Source organism: Bos javanicus, chromosome 3, assembly GCF_032452875.1.
Source record: "Bos javanicus breed banteng chromosome 3, ARS-OSU_banteng_1.0, whole genome shotgun sequence".
NCBI classification, from domain to species: Eukaryota; Metazoa; Chordata; class Mammalia; order Artiodactyla; family Bovidae; genus Bos; species Bos javanicus.
In genome coordinates, this window is record NC_083870.1 from 117,711,756 (window position 1) to 117,730,205 (window position 18,450).

The 18,450-nt window shown below is 62.1% G+C and overlaps 1 protein-coding gene across 1 annotated transcript; it reads left to right on the top strand.

Annotated features, from left to right (window-relative positions):
- Positions 1-5,138: 5,138 nt before the first annotated feature.
- KLHL30 (kelch like family member 30) lies at positions 5,139-18,198 on the top strand. Its single transcript, XM_061412804.1, has 8 exons — positions 5,139-5,262; positions 7,061-7,877; positions 9,198-9,333; positions 11,163-11,249; positions 11,797-11,952; positions 13,527-13,715; positions 14,676-14,821; positions 16,116-18,198. The coding sequence occupies exons 2-8, from the start codon at positions 7,104-7,106 to the stop codon at positions 16,365-16,367; spliced, it is 1,740 nt and encodes a 579-aa protein (XP_061268788.1). The 5' UTR covers positions 5,139-5,262; positions 7,061-7,103; the 3' UTR covers positions 16,368-18,198.
- The last annotated feature ends 252 nt before the right edge of the window (positions 18,199-18,450 follow it).

The window sequence follows — 18,450 nt, forward strand, 5'->3', positions numbered from 1 at the left end:
CATCTTCGTGGCTGTCTTGTTTCTGGGGGAGCCAGCCGCCGTGTTAGGAGTGGTGCTGTGGAGAGGTCGGGGTGGACCTCTGCTCCAGGCCAGCCTCCGTCCCGTGACTGCAGTCCCGTGGTCCGCTTGGCACCAGCTGTGGACAAATCCTGAGGCAGAACCACCCACTAAAGCATTTCCAGAGCCATGAAACTGTGTGAGGTAATAAATGTTCACTGTTTTACAACACTGGACTTGGGGTCATTTGTTACGCAGCAGGAGCTAGCTAATACAACAGACTAGAAGATTTTATATAGAAGAGTGATGAAGAGGCTTACATTGCAGGTATGAAGAGATCATAAGTATAGAGTAACAGTCCATTGATGGACTAGGGATCTCTTCAAGAAAATTAGAGATACCAAGGGAACATTTCGTGCAAACATGGACTCGATAAAGGACAGAGATGGTATGGACCTAACAGAAGCAGAAGATACTAAGAAGAGGTGGTGAGAATACACAGAAGAACTGTACAAAAAAGATCTTCACGACCCAGATAATCACAATAGTATGATCACTCAGCTAGAGCCAGACATCCTGGAATGCAAAGTCAAGTGGGCCTTAGGAAGCATCACTATGAACAAAGCTAGTGGAGGTGATGTAATTCCAGTGGAGCAATTTCAAATCCTGAAAGATGATGCTGTGAAAGTGCTACACTCAATATGCCAGCAAATCTGGAAAACTCAGCAGTGGCCACAGGACTGGAAAAGGTCAGTTTTCATTCCAATCCCAAAGAAAGGAAATGCCGAAGAATGCTCAAACTATCGCACAATTGCACTCATCTCACACGCTAGTAAAGAGATGCTCAAAATTCTCCAAGCCAGGCTTCAGCAATATGTGAACCGTGAACTTCCGAATGCTCAAGCTGGTTTTAGAAAAAGCAGAGGAACCAGAGATCAAATTGCCCACATCTGCTGGATCATTGAAAAAGCAAGAGAGTTCCAGAAAAACATCTATTTCTGCTTTATTGACTATGCCAAAGCCTTTGACTGTGTGGATCACAATAAACTGTGGAAAATTCTGAAAGAGATAGGAATACCAGACCACCTGACCTGCCTCTTGAGAAACCTATATGCAGGTCAGGAAGCAATAGTTAGAACTGGACATGGAACAACAGACTGGTTCCAAATAGGAAAAGGAGTACATCAAGGCTGTATATTGTCACCCTGCTTATTAACTTATATGCAGAGTACATCATGAGTAACACTGGGCTGGATGAAGCACAAGCTGGAATCAAGATTGCTGGGAGAAATATCAATAACCTCAGATATGCAGATGACACCACCCTTATGGCAGAAAGTGAAGAAGAACTAAAGAGCCTCTTGATGAAAGTGAAAGAGGAGAGTGAAAAAGTTAGCTTAAGCTCAACATTCAGAAAACTAAGATCATGGCTTCCTGTCCCATCACTTCATGGGAAATAGATGGGGAAACAGTGGCTGACTATTTTTCTGGGCTCCAAGATCACCACAGATGGTGATTGCAGCCATGAAATTAAAAGACACTTACTCCTTGGAAGGAAAGTTATGACCAACCTAGACAGCATATTAAAAAGCAGAGACATTATTTTGTCAACAAAAGTCCATCTAGTCAAGGTTATGGTTTTTCCAGTGGTCATGTGTGGATGTGAGAGTTGGACTATAAAGAAAGTTGAGCGCCGAAGAATTGATGCTTTTGAACTGTGGTGTTGGAGAAGACTCTTGAGAGTCCCTTGGACTGCAAGGGGATCCAACCAGTCCATCCTAAAGATCAGTCCTGGGTGTCCACTGGTAAGACTGATGCTGAAGCTGAAACTCCAATACTTTGGCCACCTGATGTGGAAAGCTGACTCATTTGAAAAGACCCTGATGCTGGGAAAGATTGAGGGTAGGAGGAGAAGGGGACGACAGAAGATGAGATGGTTGGATGGCATCACTGACTCAATGGACGTGGGTTTGGGTGGACTCCGGGAGTTGGTGATGGACAGGGAGGCCTGGCGTGCTGCGGTTCATGGGGTCACAAAGAGTCGGACACGAGTGAGCGACTGAACTGAACTGAGTCCATTGATGGAACTAGGGTTGTTCTGACCCTAGAATATGGTCATTCAAATCAGCAGAAGAGACACTTCACACAGAAAACATTGCCCTTTTGCAATAGAGATGCTGCAGCAAATCTGTGGGGGAAAGAAGGGATTGTTAATAATAGTGAGAGTGTTGGAAACTATTTGGGGAAGAATATGTATGACCTTACGGCACCCTATGCCCCAGAAAAATCCCAGACGGAATAAGAGATGCTTTGAGCAAGTAAATCCGTGAAACACCCGCTGAGGGGGTGGGCGGGTCTGGTTGTGCAGGACCCCACAGCATGATGGGGCCAGGCTGAGCGTAGGGGGCAGTCTTACCTCCTGCAGGTAAGTGCCTCGGTCACCCGAGCTGGACGACCCTCTGTCCACGCATCAGGCTGTAAAGATGATTGTGTGCTTTACCGCGGTCATCTCACACTCCCCATCTGTTCCGGGGCAAGGCACAGAGGTGACGCCTGTGTCACCACAGTCCGCATGGCTCCCAACCTGCACGTCCATTACTAGAAGTGATCGGGTGTCACTTCCATCTTCTTAAAGCATGATGTGTCCCCATTATGGTGGAATTAAAAATCACATGGTCCAAAGACTCATCACATCAGAAATGCCTCATCACATCAGAAATGCTTGCCACAGAGTACTGTGATGAAACAGAACACAGGCCTCGCCACGGTCCTGACACCCGTGTGCTCGTGGGGATTGTCTGTTGCCAGTTTTCTGCTTCGTGTCTTTCTGTGTTTTCCAAATCTCCCACCATGAACATGTGTTATTTTTATCATCCTAAAAAGAAACAGGCAGTGTATTTTTAAAAATTGCCCCACTGGGGAGCAATCCGACGATGAGGATCTGTTGAGCCCCTGGTTTCGAGTTTCCCAAACTGACCTGTCATCTGAGGCGCTGGGTCCCCGTAGGGCGTCCATTCTTGGCGCCCTGTGCTGTACACAAGACGGGGGGCGGGCAGCTGCCCGTGACCCTGGCCTGTCATCAGCATCGCCTGTCCTGTCTCCTGCGGCCCAAGTCAGGGGTGCATTAACCCTTCGTGCTCTGCCTGCAAACAAAGTGGGGGCTGGGGTCGGGAGGCAAAACCAATGCCTCTGTTTCCCCTCCAGCGCCTTCTCCGGGAGGGCCCTGGACACAGCAAGAGCTGGAGACATCCATGAAGCCCCCGGGAGGAAGGCTGATGCTGAGGAAGCCTAGGAAGGCTGATGCTGAGGAAGCCTAGGGGGAAGTCCTGGGGCTCTGGGGAAGGGGCAGGACCTTGGGCTGGACTGGGCTATGACTGGGCGAGGCTGAACTGGGATATGACTGGGCTGGACTGGGCTGAGCTGGGTTGGGCTATGACTGGGCTGGCCTGGGCTGGGCTAAATTGGGATATGACTGGACTGGGCTGAGCTGGGCTGGACTGAACTAGGATATGACTGGTCTGGACTGGGCTGGGCTGGGCTGAACTGGGCTAGACTGAATTGGGATATGACTGGGCTGGACTGAACTGTGATGTGACTGGGCTGGACTGAAGTGGGTTATGACTGGGTTGGACTGGGCTGAGCTGGGCTGGACTGAACTGGGATATGGCTGGGCTGGCCTGGACTGGGCTAAACTGGAATATGACTGGACTGGGCTGAGCTGGGCTATGACTGGGCTGAGCTGGGCTAGGATATGACTGATCTGGCTGGACTGGGCTGGGGAGGGAAGCTCGGACTCAGGACACCTGTGAGTGAGCAGCGTGTGGGAGGCCCCGAGAGCGTGTGGTCGGACAGGTGATCCCTGCAGTGTCTGTGTGATGACCACACTCCCACATTAGAGCAGAGACTGGGGCCGGCTCACAACCAGCGCCTCAGCAGGAAGCTGGGCCAGCTGCCACGTCCCCGGGAGGAGACAGCTGTCCCAAACCCGCGCTGTCCTGACACCCAGACACCCTGGGGAAATTCCCTTACCTTGCCAGGAGTGGGGCCCGTCACCCTGGTGCCCCCAGGCCCCTCTGTCCTGTAAGAGCACCAGCCAGTCCCCAGTGGGCTTTGGGAGGCCGGTCAGCCTTGGCCACCTGACTCCTCCACGTCCCAGCACACCTTGAAACTGGTTGTACTGGTGAGGCCCAAGCGGGTACAAGACGGAGGGGCTGACAGGCAGAGCCCCCCAGCGGGCCTCCCTGGTGCCTGTAGGCCTGGGGCTGGAAACATCCCTCTGCCCCCTGGCATGAGAGATGCCCCCCTCTGCCCCTGGCATGAGAGATGCCCTCTCTGCCCCCTGGCGGAGATGCCTTGCATGCCCTCCACTCACCCCAGACTCAGTCGGGGCCTGTGACTCCAGAACCTGCAGAGATCCAGGTGTCAGGAGTTCCCCTGTGACTGCCGTGAACCAGGCCTCCCAGGAGGCCACGAGCCTCTGCAGCTGTATTTTTAGACCATCCCATTTCTTAGCCTTCCTGGGCATCACTACTAACGAAGACATCAGGGCAGGCCCAAGGCCAAGGCCACGATACAAACACAGAGCCTCGGGACCGCGCACCCCCGTCACCAGCCTGGGAGGCGCCTCTCTGAGCCCCTCCTTTACCACCAAGACTTCCCAGCACCAGGGACCCCAGGTCTTGAAAGTCTTTGCTGAGCAACCCCCATTTCCTCACCATGGTCACTTTTTCCCACGTGATGGAAAATAAGAGGCCACGTGCACCCCTGTCAATAACCACAGGAAAGCTGCTATGTGCCGGGCCCTTATGACACCCTGGCCCTGAGCTGAGGGCTCCGTGTGGCCCCTGAGTCCCCAGCTCGGGCTTCATTGTGCCCCTCTTGCCAATGAGAAAACACAGAAGTGAGAGACCCAACACTCCTCACTGGGAGTAAGGGGTAAGCCCAGACGTGCCACTCCCCAGGTGCTTGCTGCCGTCTGTCCTGGCCCAGGGGTCACAGGAGGCTCCCGGCCAGCATGGTCATTCAGAGAGGACAAGCAGAGAGGAGCTGTCACTCCTCTCCTTCCCTTACTGGCCACCCCCCTCCCACCAGATGCTGACAGAGACTAAAAATACCCTTCTGTCCCCACGTGGCTGCCAGCCCAGCCCAGCCCAGCCCAGCCTGGCCCCGTCATATCCCAGCAGATCCTCCATGCCCCTTGGCCGGCTGGGCAGTCGTGTTCTCCAGCCTGAGTTCTGAGACAAGGTCTCAAAGACCCACTGAGAGGTAGGATTGGGGGCAGCCGGAAGGGGGAGGTGAGGACCGGGGCTGGGACCAGCAGGGGAAGGGGAGTTACAGTGGACAGCCCAGTGGGCCTGGAGATCCCAGCCCTGAGTGCTTTGCGAAGAGACCCGCACACAGCCTAGACCCAGCCCCGGGGGGCTGGGGTGGGGGCTCAGCGGGGCTGCTTCCCTTCAGGTCTTTCTGGAGAAGCGGGGGGCAGGCTGGACCACACCTCCGCCTGCAGCCAGGGCTTCGGCGTCCAGCCCCAGCCAGGGCTGGACTGAGGCCCTTTGTTGTCCTGCCCGCTCTGCCCTCCTCACTCCTGGCCTGGCAGGCACTGGGCAGGGGGCTCTGAGCCCCCTGGAAGCCTCGGCCCCTGGTGAGGACTGCAGGGCGGCAGGTGTCAGCAGATGACCTGAGGCTCCCCAGGAAGGTGCCAGGCGCTCCCGCCCACTGGCCTCCGGCTGCCTGGGGCAGTGGCCGCCTGGCTAATCTCCTGCGCTCCCCTGAGAGGGACGCGCTGCCTTCCCCCGAGCCAGAGGGCCTTGCAGGGAGGGGGTGAGGCAGGCTGGACCCCCACCAGGGCCCTGGACCCATCCTGACCCAGCGGAGCCCAGGCAGGTTCTTGGGCCTCCGGGTGGGTTCTCTGTGTGCCTCCCTGCTCAAGTTCCCGCCACCGGCACGGGACCTGGGGCGTCCACAGGGCAAGTTCTCCTTATGGGAGCTTTGGGGCTTTGTCGTTTCGATGGCACTGGGTGGACCCGGCATTTTGCACTGGCCTTTGCTTTGTTGGCTGCTAAGGCGCCCCCTGGTGGACCCACAGCGTCTCAGGGTGCAGCTTCTTGCTCTGTGGTCACTCAGGGGAAGACAAGCTGTGCAGAACTTTCTTTTTTCTGGGGCGGTTTTCTTAGGGCAAAAATATCAGAAGATCGTAAGGAAATACGTGCATAATTAAATTAGCCCAGAAGTGCGTTCGCTGGATCAGGCGATTCGAACTGAGATTGCTCTCTTGTGGTTGCTTGTCTTCGCCAACCTACATCCAGTGTCATAACCTGGGGGGTCCGGGGGCCCGGGACCCCCGAGCTGTGTAGTCTTGGAGGAGGGCCTTGAGCCTCTTTTTGCCTCTGTTTCCCCACCTTTAAAGGGGCGGGAACAGCGACCGACGGCTGGCAGGGTTCCCATGAGGGCTGAATGACGAGTGTTTGTGCAAAATCCAGGATGGCCTGGTCTGAGGGGGGCACCGTGAGGGCACGGCTGATCCCCCAGCCCTTTCACCTCCAGCCTCTCAGTCTGCAGATGACTGATCCCCCAGCCCTTTCACCTCCAGCCTCTCAGTCTGCAGATGACGAGGCTGGGACCAGAGAGGGGCGTGGCTCACTCAAGGTCACCCAGAAAGGTCATGGCAGCTGAGGTTCCCTGTAACCGCAGGCCAGTAAGGACCCGTGGGGCTGAAACTATTCAGATGCGGATGCCCTTCCCAGCAAGGGGGGATCTGGGAGTAGAGGAGGCCACTAGGAGGGTTGGGGGTGGCTCTGTTTCACACAGTCCAGAGGTGCAGAGAGGGGCTGAGGCTTGGTTCTCTTGCTGGCCCATCCTGCCCTGATTGCCTAGGCTCTCTGAGCCTCAACCGCCTCACCTGGGAAAGACAACGCCTCCGGCTCCCAGGGCCTCGGGGCTGGTTTAGGTGAGAGGCTGGGCGAAGCACTTCACGTGTGGTTGATGCTCAGACCGGTCAGCCTGGCAGGTGACTCGGGCCGACGAGACAGTCCCCCTGGCTGACCGTGCTGGCTCCTCTCCCCAGGAGCCCGCGCGCGGACGCCCGTGAGTAGGTGAACCTCACTGTCATGGTGCGGAACGTGGACGACCTGGACTTCCACCTGCCCTCGCATGCCCAGGACGTGCTGGACGGTCTGCAGCGGCTGCGCTCCCAGCCCAAGCTGGTGGACCTCACGCTGCTGGTGGGCGGCCGGGAGCTGCCCTGCCACCGCGGGCTCCTGGCCCTGAGCAGCCCCTACTTCCACGCCATGTTCGCGGGAGACTTCGCGGAGAGCTTCTCGGCGCGCGTGGAGCTGCGGGACGTGGAGCCCGCTGTGGTGGCGCAGCTGGTGGACTTCGTGTACACGGGCCGGCTGACCGTCACCCAGGGCAACGTGGAGGCGCTGACCCGCACGGCCGCACGCCTGCACTTCCCCGCGGTGCAGAAGGTCTGCGGCCGCTACCTGCAGCAGCAGCTCGACGCCTCCAACTGTCTGGGCATCTGCGAGTTTGGGGAACAGCAGGGGCTGCTGGGCGTGGCCGCCAAGGCCTGGGCCTTCCTGCGGGAGAACTTCGAGGCCGTGGCCCGGGAGGACGAGTTCCTGCAGCTGTCCCAGGAGCGGCTGGCCACCTGCCTGGCCAGCGACCTGCTGCAGGTGCAGCCGGAGCAGAGCCGGCTGGAGGCGCTGCTGCGCTGGGTACGCCATAATCCCCAGGTCCGGGCCGCCCACCTGCCTGAGCTGCTCGGCCTGGTGCACCTGGACGCCGTGCCCAGGCCCCACGTGCAGCAGCTGCTGGCCTCGGAGCCGCTGATCCGGGAGTCAGAGGCCTGTCGGGAGGCCTTGGCCCAGGGCCACGAGGGGGTGAGTGACAGGTGGGGAGCAGGGAGAGGAGCCCCGAAACCCCACCCGCACGGGGACAGACGGGATGGAGTGTGCAACCCCGCCTCCCTGGGGTCGGTTCACTTCCCAAGTACAGACTGCGCCCCTGTGTGTGCCACTTCCTGCCCGCGAGGACAGGGGACCCAGAAGTGGTCATCCCTAGCCCACAGCTTGGCGGGAAAACCCCCTGGAAACACACCCAAGGCACATGAGAAAGGCCATGCTGGACTTTGGGTGTCCTCACAGGGGCAGGCAGTCAGGGAAAGCTGCCTGGAGGAGGCAGCATCTGAGCTGGGCTTTAGAGGAAAGATAGGAGCCCGGCAGGGTTAAGTAAGCCAGGAAGAGCGCACAGCTTGTACAGAGGCGAGGAGCACGGACAGGCGTGGCAGCTGGCCACCACCTGACCTTCGGAAGCTGCTCAAGCGTTTATGGGATGCAATTTCCTATCTGGGCTGGCGGTGGGCCTGGTGAGAGGGCAAGTTCTTAATTGACAGGCCAGGGTGTGACTGAGGCAAGGAGCTGAAGTCTGTCTGCTCCCAGGCAGCTGGCTCAGGGCTTTGCTCAGAAGAACCTGTTAGGAGCCAACTCTGGGGACAAAGATGTGGCTCAGGCCAGCGGTGGGGGGTGTGGTGGAAAATACTGGCCACTCTGCATCCACACCACCGGCCTGCCGGGTACAGGGTGCAGCCGCTGGCCACCCGCACACGAGGTGGTCACCCTGTAGGTGCTGGAGGTGGGACGTCAGGACACTTGAGGGTGGGTCAGAGAGGCAGTGGGACTCTGGGATCCAGGGAGCTCTCACCCAGCAAGAAACATTCCAGCATTTCCTGCCATCCAGGGCCATCCTATGTGGCCACCCCGGCTGGCACAGGGGAGCTGGGCTCCCAGGGGGTGGGGAGCCTACCTGGGGGTCTGGGGACAGGGTCTGGGGGTTGGTTCCAAAGGTGGTGCAGAAACAACTCTGTTCGGCGGGGCAGGGGCTGGAGAGTGGCTGGGAGGGAGCAGGCCTCGCGCTCAGGCCCATGAGGACCCGGCTGCCACCTGTCCAGGTTCAGAGCGCTTGCCATCACCAGCCCATGGCAGCCATTGCATGTGGACGTGTATGCACACACACTCATGCACAAGCCCACACAGACACGCACACGCTGCAGCTCGCCCCACCCCACGCATGTGCACTGACGCAGGGCCACACTGTGGACCCACAGCAGCTCCCAAATGCCCAGGCCACGGCCAGCCTCCGCACCCGGGCCCCTCTGACCAAGGATAGGGCCTGCCCCTAACCCCAGCCCCCTGGCCCCACAGGCACTGCTGGCTCTCCCGCAGAAGCTGGAGGAGGTCCTGGTGGTGGTGGGCGGGCGGGCGCTGGAGGAGGAGGAGGAGGGAGCTGAGGAGCTCGCCCCCCTGGCCGGGAACTTCGCCTTCTACCACACTAAGGCCAGTGAGTACCCTGAGGGCCCCACAGCCCCGACGCAGGGCGCCCTCCGTCCTTGAGGTGGGGGGGTTGCAGAGGAGCCCAGGCCCCAGCAGGGGAGGGAGGTGGACTGCGGGGGGGCCCTGCGAACCCCTCTGCCTCCAGCCGCAGCCCTAACTCTGGGGTTCCACGCGCTGGGGCCTGGGGAAAGCGTCCCCTGCCCAGACTGCCTGGTGTGGCAAAGTGGCCACTGGCCTGGGCGGGAGAGCCAGCTGGCAGCTGCTTCCCCTTGGCGCTTTTCCTCTGTCTGCCTACCGGGGCCTCAGTCCTGAGGAGCACAGGGAGCTGGGGGTGCGGACAGCCTGGGGTGCAACAGCTCAGGATCAGGGTGGGCCCAGTGGGGTCCCGATTCCCGCCTTTGAGCAGGTCACTTTGCCTCCTTGAGCCTCAGTTTCCTCATCTGTGAAATGGCCTTTGTAATGAGGAGTCAGTGTGAAGAAAGGGGGCCAGGCCTGCCTCTCCTGCCCAGGAGCCCCTTCACAGGTCCCCCCCCCACCGGAAAGGAGGGGTGAGAGGGCAGCAGGGCTCTGGGGGGAGGGGCGCCACGCCAGCCCCGGGAAATTCTTCGGAAAGCACTGGTTCGCTGGCCGCCGTCCTGGGGCTGCTGGGCAGGGGGCCACCACCCCGTGGCGTCAGCGGCTGGCGGGCTCCAGGAAGCCAGGGCTGACGGGGGGGATTTGTGGGCTGACGTCAGCAGATGAATTGGGAGCAGCTGTCCCTGAGACCCCGGGGGGGGGAGGGCGGCGGCAGGGAGGCTGGCAGGCAAAGGCCTGGTGTCCCCACCCTGGGGTGACACAGACGTGAGTCAGGGGGACACACAGTCCCTGACTAGCGGGGGTTCCGCATGTCCTGAAAACCACTGTACAGTTGTAAACAGTAAACAGGAATCCTCCTGGGGACATCCCAGAGGCCGGTCTCTCCCACAGCCTTCCACAAACACCCAAAATGTGTCCATAGAGAGGACTAAACATTCCCATTTTTATTGCTCATTTTGGTTTTTTTCAAAGTCAATCTCTTGCTCTTGTAGCTTCGTGAAGGCAGATCCATTGCTGCCTCATGCAGTGGTGTGGGCATTGCTCTGTCTCACCTCAGGGGCATTAATTCTCACAGCCACCGTCAGCTGGGCAGCTGCCGTGTGACGGCCGCATCTCCCACAGTCCCCACCCACCAGGAGAGAGATTAGCCCCATTCTACAGATGAGGAAACTGAGGCTGGGCTTTGTCTGAGGCCACGGCACTGGAGCAGGGGCACGGGGGTTGGGACCCACTCTGCCAGCTGCATGGCCGCGTCTGGTCCCCTCCCTGCTGCCCGTGGGCCCAGAAGGTGCTCGGGGTGAGCGAAAAGACAAGAATCGAGTGAATGAAAGATGCTTGTGTTATAACCCACCTGTGGCTTAGTGATCAGGCCCCTTAACCCCTCCTCCACCTGATTGGGGTGGGAGCTGACTAGGGGCCAAAAAGTCCATCGGGGTTGGTAGGATCAGCTGCAGGGTCAGGGTGAGAGCCAGCCCCTGGAGCCTGGACCCCTTCTCTGCACACCCAGGGTGCCAGGCCCCAAGGGTGGCATGGGGAGCCAGGGACCCCCTGGAGCCAAGCCCGGGGCAGCGGGGGCAGCCGGGGCCACTTTGAACCCACACCACTGGGTATCCTTCCCCACCTCTGCACCCAGCTGAGTCCAGCCTCTGCCCCCCACCGGTGAGGGGACATTTCTGCCCCCCTCAAGCGGAAAGGCGCAGAGCAGGAAGGGGGCCCCCACAGTAAGCCCCGCCACCCTGACACTCCCCTGTCTTCTGCCAGAGAGGTGGATGGCCCTCCCAGACTTCCCCGACCACCACAAGTGGGGCTTCTCGCTGGCGGCGCTCAACAACGACGTCTACGTGACAGGTGGGCGGGGGGGGGGGGGGGGGGTGTGGGGGGCGGGGGCCGTGTCCTGAGCCCCGAGGCTGAGCCCTGAATGCCATGCTCGGATCACTGGCCGTTTGGTCAAGACTCTCCCAGACCTTTCCATCCTACAGAAACAAGGAAATGTCATGTCAAGTCCACGGGTCCACACGCGGGCACAGGGGAGCATCACGGGCTCTGTCCTGCAGCCAGGGTCTCCCCAGGAGGAAGCATGTGAAGGAGGGGGGTGTCCCTCTGCTCTTATATCTTGGAAGTTGGGGGGGGGGTGCAGTCCTCAGGAGGATTGGTTGAGAAAAAAGCTTTCACTGATGGAGGTCTGAGAGGCTGTCCCGCTTGTTTATGTGGTGTGGAGGGGTCTCTGCAGGTCACAGGGCTAGACTGTGCCACCGCGGTCACCACCCCCCTACCCAGGGTCCCGCAGGACGGAGGCCTGGCACCGAGGAAGGGGCAGGAGCCCTGGTGCTCAGTCCCCGCCCGCCCGGAGGTCCCAGGCCAGTGGGCGCCCGCGTAGACAGAGCCTCTCTCGTAGGGGGCTCTCGAGGTTCCAGGACGGACGCGTGGTCCACCACGCAGGCCTGGTGCTTCCCCCTGAAGGAGGCCGCCTGGAGGCCGGTGGCGCCCATGCTGAAGGCCCGCACCAACCACGCCAGCGCCGCGCTCAACGGGGAGATCTACGCGGTCGGCGGTAAGGCCCCTCCCCGCGCCCCGCCCCCTGCCGCCGCGCCCCGCCCCCGGGCATCCTGGGGTGCGGCTCAGGCAGGAGTCTCAGGGCCCAGCTCCAGGCTGCTTCCATGTTTTCTGGGACGCAGAGAACAGGACAAGGAGTCAGTCCCCCAACCCTGTGAAGAGCCAGGGTCTCAGCTGCCGATGGGGATGGCCACGCTCACCCCAGGACCAGGGCTCGGCCCTCAGCTCGGGGTCACCTCCTCGGTGACGTCCCTGGGGCGAGGGGACCCACGGGGCACGCTTTCGCTGTCACCTGGCCTCCAGACACCCCCGGCCTGAGCTCAGGGCCCACCGTGTCCCCCCTGCACCCCAGAGGCGCTGCGAGGAGTCGCCCTGGGGATGCTGACAGATGAATAGTGAACGACGCAGCAGGCGGCTGAGCAAGTGTCCCACGGCCTCCGGAGGTGACAGCTGGCCCTAGCGCCATCCCCGGAGCCCCACCTGTCCCGGGGACCCCCTTTCCCTCAGTGGCTTCCGTGTCCCCCACCCGAGGACAGAGGGCTTGCACAGGGTACAAGGCAGCTTGGGGCCCAGGCTCTCAGAGCCCGAGGTGGGTTCCAGGTGGGCGCCCACCCACGCTGGTGTGCGTCACCATCACACCCAGGCGGTCCAGGGCTGGGACACTGCGTGCGTGCTAAGTCGCTCGGTCGTGTCCGACTCTGCGACCCCAAGGACTGCAGCCCGCCAGGTTCCTCTGTTCGTGGAACTCTCCAAGCAAGAATGCTGGAGTGGGTTGCCATGCCCTCCTCCAGGGGATCTTCCCAACCCAGGGATGGAGCCCACGTCTCTTTGCATTGGCAGGCGGGTTCTTTTCCACTAGCACCATATGGGAGGGGCTGGGTGAGGGGCTGCCTAAAAGTCCCCCCGAGAATGACTTTCTCCATCCCAGGAAGGGCCTCCGCCGTGTGAAGGGCCTGGAGATGGCAGCCTCCCGGGACCCCCACAGGCACCTCTCCAGTCACCCTGGGCTCTGAAGGGCTCAGAGCAGCTGGGCCTCACCGGGAGGCCCCATCACCCACTCCGAAGTCAGGCATCCCTGGTCCAGGAGCCCACTCCCATGCCACTTCTTGGCGAGTGGCCTTGGACAGACACTCTCCCTTCTCTGAGCTCTGCTGCCCTCTCTGTAAAATGGGGCACATCCCTGCCTCTCAGGCTTCCCAGGTGGCTCGGTGGGCAGAGCATCTGCCTGCAAGGCAGGAGATGCTGGTTTGAACCCTGGGTCAGAAAGATCCCCTGGAGGAGGGCATGACAACTCGCTTGAGTATTCTTGCCTGGAAAACCGCATAAACAGGGAAGCCTGGTGTGCTGCAGTCCGTGGGGTCTCAAAGAGTCGGGCACAACTGAAGCCACGGACCACACACGCATGCCCGCATGTACCTGCCTCTCCGAGCTGTGCCCACCTCCCCCTGCCCTTGTCCCCCTGGGCACCCAGGGCAGCCCCTGCAGCCTCTGCAGAGCCTCAGACCCTGTGTTTTCAGGAACCTTCCTTCGTTCTAGGCCCCTGCAGCCCTAACGCTACCCTTGGCCCCGCAGGCACCACTCTGGATGTGGTGGAGGTGGAGAGCTATGACCCCTTCACGGACACCTGGACGCCCATCCGCCCAGCCCTCAAGTACGTCAGCAACTTCTCTGCGGCCGGCTGCGGGGGCCGGCTCTACCTGGTGGGCTCCAGTGCTTGCAAGTACAATGCCCTGGCTCTGCAATGCTACAACCCGGTCACAGGTGTGGAGGGGGACAGGGGGTGTGGCTGGGGCTGGGGGCGGCCCGTGGGGCCAAGAGGGTGGGCACAGGTGGCCTCAGGGCCCCTCTGCAAGGCTGTGACCCCGTCTCAGCCGCTGGGTGGGTTGGGGGCCCCGGGGATAGGTGTGGCCAACAGGGTCAGGGAGCGGGGCAGCCGCAGGCCTCTTACAAAGGGTCACGGCCCCCCTTACCCCAGTGATGGATGGGGCGGTGGAGGAAGGCAGGGGCCCACAGGGTTCACCGGCACAGAGCCACAGCCCCCCACAGTCTAGAGGTGTGGGGGCTGGGGGCACAGTGGCAGGTGGGGGGACCAGGAAGCCCTGCCCCAGGTCCTAAACCTGTCTGGCTGCTGGCTCTGCCTGGAGCCAGCCTTGTGGGGAGGGGCAGCGGGCCTGGACCCCCAAGGCCTGGCGGACACCAGCTCGGGCTCTAGGGTCAGGGTCAGAGCTTGGGCCCCGATCTGAGGATACAGGGCTCGCACAAAGCACCTCCTTCCTGGCGTGGGCCAGGCCTGAGAGGGAGTGAGTCGAGAGGGAGTGAGTCCCTGGCCTCTGGGGGTGATCAAGCCGGGGATGGGGGTTCTTGAGCTGTTTCAGGGGGAAGGAGCCAACTCTCTGTCTCTCCCTTGGGGCAGCCCCTCCGGTCCATCCTCTGGACAGTGAGGCTGAGGATCCCATGAGACGGACCAGGCCCAGGGTCGGGTGGGGGCCCCGGGTACCGGACCGAGGGGCCAGCAGGATGGAGGCAGAGGCCCGGGGCGCCCACTCAGGCCAAGGCCTCTGGATGCCTCGTAGCCCCTCCTGAGGACCCGAGAATGAGGCTCCTGGGGACCCTGCCCTCCCCCCGAGCAGGAGTGGGGCTCAGTGGGGCGCCCCCACCCGCACGGCAGGGCAGGAGGCTCAGAGGGCCTCCCCAGTGACGTGGGCGGGCGTGTGTCCGCAGACGCCTGGAGCGTGATCGCCTCGCCCTTCCTCCCCAAGTACCTGTCGTCTCCACGCTGCGCTGCCCTGCACGGGGCACTCTACCTGGTGGGGGACAACACCAAGAAGGTCTACGTGTATGACCCCGGGGCCAACCTGTGGCAGAAGGTGAGCCACCCCCCACCCCGGAAAGAGCAGGCCTGGGCTGTGGGCCCCCCTGGGGCAGGGGGCAGGGGACGGGGCCTGCAGACGCAAGGGCCCAGAGCACCCCCCTCCCGAGGACCTGGGGCCGCTGGTCACTGCAGATGCTCTGTCCCCAACACACAGAGAAACCTGTCCTCCTCCTCAAGGGAGCAGAACCAGGCTCAGCCAGGGGCGCTCCAGGGCCGGTGAGCTCAGAGAGAGCTCCTCCTCCCTGCTGCAGACCAGGCCCACGAGGACTGAGTCCCCTACCCCTGGGATGATCAAGCCAGGGAGGGGGTTCTTGAGCTGTTTCAGGGGCAAGGAGCCAGCCCTTGGCCCCCCAAACGCACCCCCATTCCTTCTACTGTCCCCTCCTCCACCATTCTAGGGCAGGGGCCGGGGGCTTGTGGGGGCACCAAAGCCCTGGCCTCTCTCCGCGTTTCTTCCCGAGGAGGAGGGACAGTGCCCAGAGCCCACAGCGGCCTCTGCTAGCTGGGCCAGCCGGGCAACAGGGGGCCTCTGTGATCCGCTGACCGCAGCTGTCCCCTGGCGTCAGTGCTCAGCTGACCGGAGGTCCCCATGACAGCAGCACAGCAGGTGCAGGGCCAGCCCTGCCAGGCTCTGTCCCTGGGGCCCGCCGCCTGGGGCTGGCCCGGACTCCCGGCCGCAGGGCTGGATGTTGTCCTCTGCAGGCCTGGAGGTCTGCCGCCTGTTCCCGTCTCCACCTGGGGGGGGGCCTCCCCTTCCTGCCCTCCCAGGCTCTTCGGGACGGGCGCACACCTCTCTCCCCCTGGCCTGGGGAAAGCTATGAGCCCTCAGCCTGCTAGCCCCCGGCCAGGGCACCCCTGAGGACCCGGGCTGAGTTGAGGGCAGAGCGATGAGTCCCCCGGGGCATCCGTCAGGGCAGAGGCCACACTGTGTCCTCGAGACAGACAGAGAGTCAGAGGCCCAGCCTGCATCTTGGGAGCGAGGCCCGGGCCCCCCTCGATGCCCTAGGCTCAGATGTGGGCAAACCCGGAGAGCAAGGGGCGGCTGGGAATGTTATCCCCGGAGGAGCGGGGTCTCCCTGTGAAGGAAGAATCTCAGGGGTACCCCAGGGGCAGCCGGGGTCAGGGCTGAGGCCCCAGGAGGCAGGTGGGGCACCTGGATGGGGGGTGGGGCGAGGTGCCCCCACCCTGAGGCCCGGGCACTGAGAGGAGGAAGGTGGGGCACCTGGATGGGGGGTGGGGTGAGGTGCCCCCACCCTGAGGCCCGGGCGCTGAGAGCAGACCGTCTGCAGGTGCAGCCCCTGCACAGCCTGCACGAGAACGGGGCGCTGGTGCCGCTGGGGGACGCGCTCTACGCCACGGGCGGCCGCTGGCAGGGCATGGCCGGGGACTACCGCGTGGAGATGGAGGCCTACGACCGCGGCCGGGACGCCTGGGTCCGCCTCGGCGCCATGCCCCGCCTCTGGCTCTACCACGGCGCGTCCGCCGTCTTCCTGGACGTCTCCAAGTGGACCCAGCCCTTCGGGCCTGCCCCCGAGCCCTGAGCCACCCCGCGGCGCCCCTGGAGCGGGCTGGTGGTGCCCCCACCCCAGGGGCACGGCCCCCTTCCAGTCTGGTTTGTCTGACGGCTCAGCGTCACCGGCCCCTCTGGGTCCAGGCTGGGCTGGGGCCACCGGGGACGACAGGGGCAGAGTCTTCGTCTCCGCAGCCACCACTCCAAACTCAGAGCTGACCAGCGACAGGGGCTGGGCCTCTGCAGGCCTGGAAGGATGGGGAGAAGCTGTGCTCCTGCCGTGGGGCGTCCGAGACCTCAGAGCAGGGAGCCGGGCCCCGGGGAGCAGCGTGAGAACTCGTGATCTGTCTGAGGACCGGCCGCTCCGTGTGTCCCTCGGGTGGCGGTCGGAGGGAGCCACACAGATGAGGGGGCCAGCGGGGGCCCTGGAAGCTGGGGGGCTGCCGAGGGCAGGTGGCACCAAGCAGAGGGCCCTGAGGTGGGGTCAGCGCCCGCCGTGGGGGGCCTGCTGCTATCTCACAGCTGTGTGACCCGTCCGGCCGCCCCCCCGCCCCGGTCTCAGGCACACAGGGTTGGCTTGGGAGGGGTCTCCCGGCCCCCAGGCTCACACTGGCACCTGGTTTCCAAAGGCTGCTTCTGGGGAAATAGAAGGCCCAGCTTGTTCCGGGTCAGCCCCCCAGGAGGCCAATGCCCGCAGAAACAAAGAAGGAAGGAGGCGAGGTGTGGGGGCTGGGAGAGACAGGCCTTCCACTTGCTGGGGCGCTGGGGGCAGAGAGGGCGGCAAGGCTGCCCAGAGAGGGGGTCAAGAAGGGCCTGGGCTCCCCCCTTTCTTGGGGTGTGTGCTAAGTTGCTTAAGTCATGTCCGACTGTTTGCCACCCCCTGGACTAGCCTGCCAGGTTCCTCCGTCCATAGGCTCCTCCAGGCGAGAATATTGGAGTGGGTGGCCATCTCCTCCTCTGGGGGATCTTCCCAACCCAGGGATCGAACCCTTGTCTCTTACATCTTCTGCGTTGGCAGGCAGGTTCTTTATCACCAGGACCTAAATGAAGGCGCTTCGTCAGGAGGAAGGTCCCCAGAGGGGAGCTGGCGGGGCTGGTGTCCTGGGGCTGGTGTCCTGGTGTTCTGGGGATAGCTCCTGGGTGCTCCAGTGACTTGCCCTCAGGCGGCCTGCTGGGCAAGGAGGCCCAGCACGTGGACTGCCCAGAGTCCCTCAGGAAGCACTGGGGCCCCTCGCAGGGCAGGTTCAGGCCCCTGCCCCTCCTCACCCATCCTGAATGAGGCACCGCGTCTGTGGCCACTGAGATGATGGAGGCCCCTCACCGGGCCCTCCCGCCTCGACACAGGCTCGGTGGGGGTGCCCAGCCTGGCTGTATCCCCGGCGCCGACCTGCTGAGCCCTCGGGCAGCTCCCGACACCCTCCAAACCTGGGTTTCCTCTCCAGGGCCAGCCCGTGGGCTCCTCCAAGAGTCCCTCGGGGACTGCAGGGCCCCCGACATTGCTGATCCTGAGCATCGGGTTCCGGGTCCCTCTGGCTCCCATAGACCCAGGGCCACTTTGCTCCCAGACTGACTCCTGCCCATCTCTTCTGAGAGACCTGAGTGGGTCCCAGGATCCAGACAGAGTGGGGCGTGCTGAGGGTCTGGTCCCAGAGGAATACGAGCCGCAGCCCTCAGGACACTTGGTCAGTCAGATGGTGGATGGGGCGGGTGAAACTGAAGACGGAGGTCTCTGGGATCCTCCCCGCTTTCTGTAAGAAAATCACCTGGAATATTTTTTAGATGCTGATCAAAGGTGCTATTTCAAAGACTCAGCATGTCACACTGGAGTTTTTTTCTGATCAAATACACGTAGTTGAAAATGTCCCAGGTGAACGCCTGCTCTCTGCTCCGCCCGCCTGCACGGGGCTCAGTACCTGGGTTGGGGGAGCACACCCCCCTGCAGGGCCTGGGGCTCCACTTTGGGGGGCCGGACTGCCTGAGCTGCCTCAGGGTGCCTGGATCTGGCCCCTCAAATTCAATGATGGAAGAACTTGACGGGGGGCTGCATCTGAGGTGTGGGCTTGCTGAGGTGACTGAACGGGGGGCTCAAGGGGCTCCCAGGACCAACAGGGGGG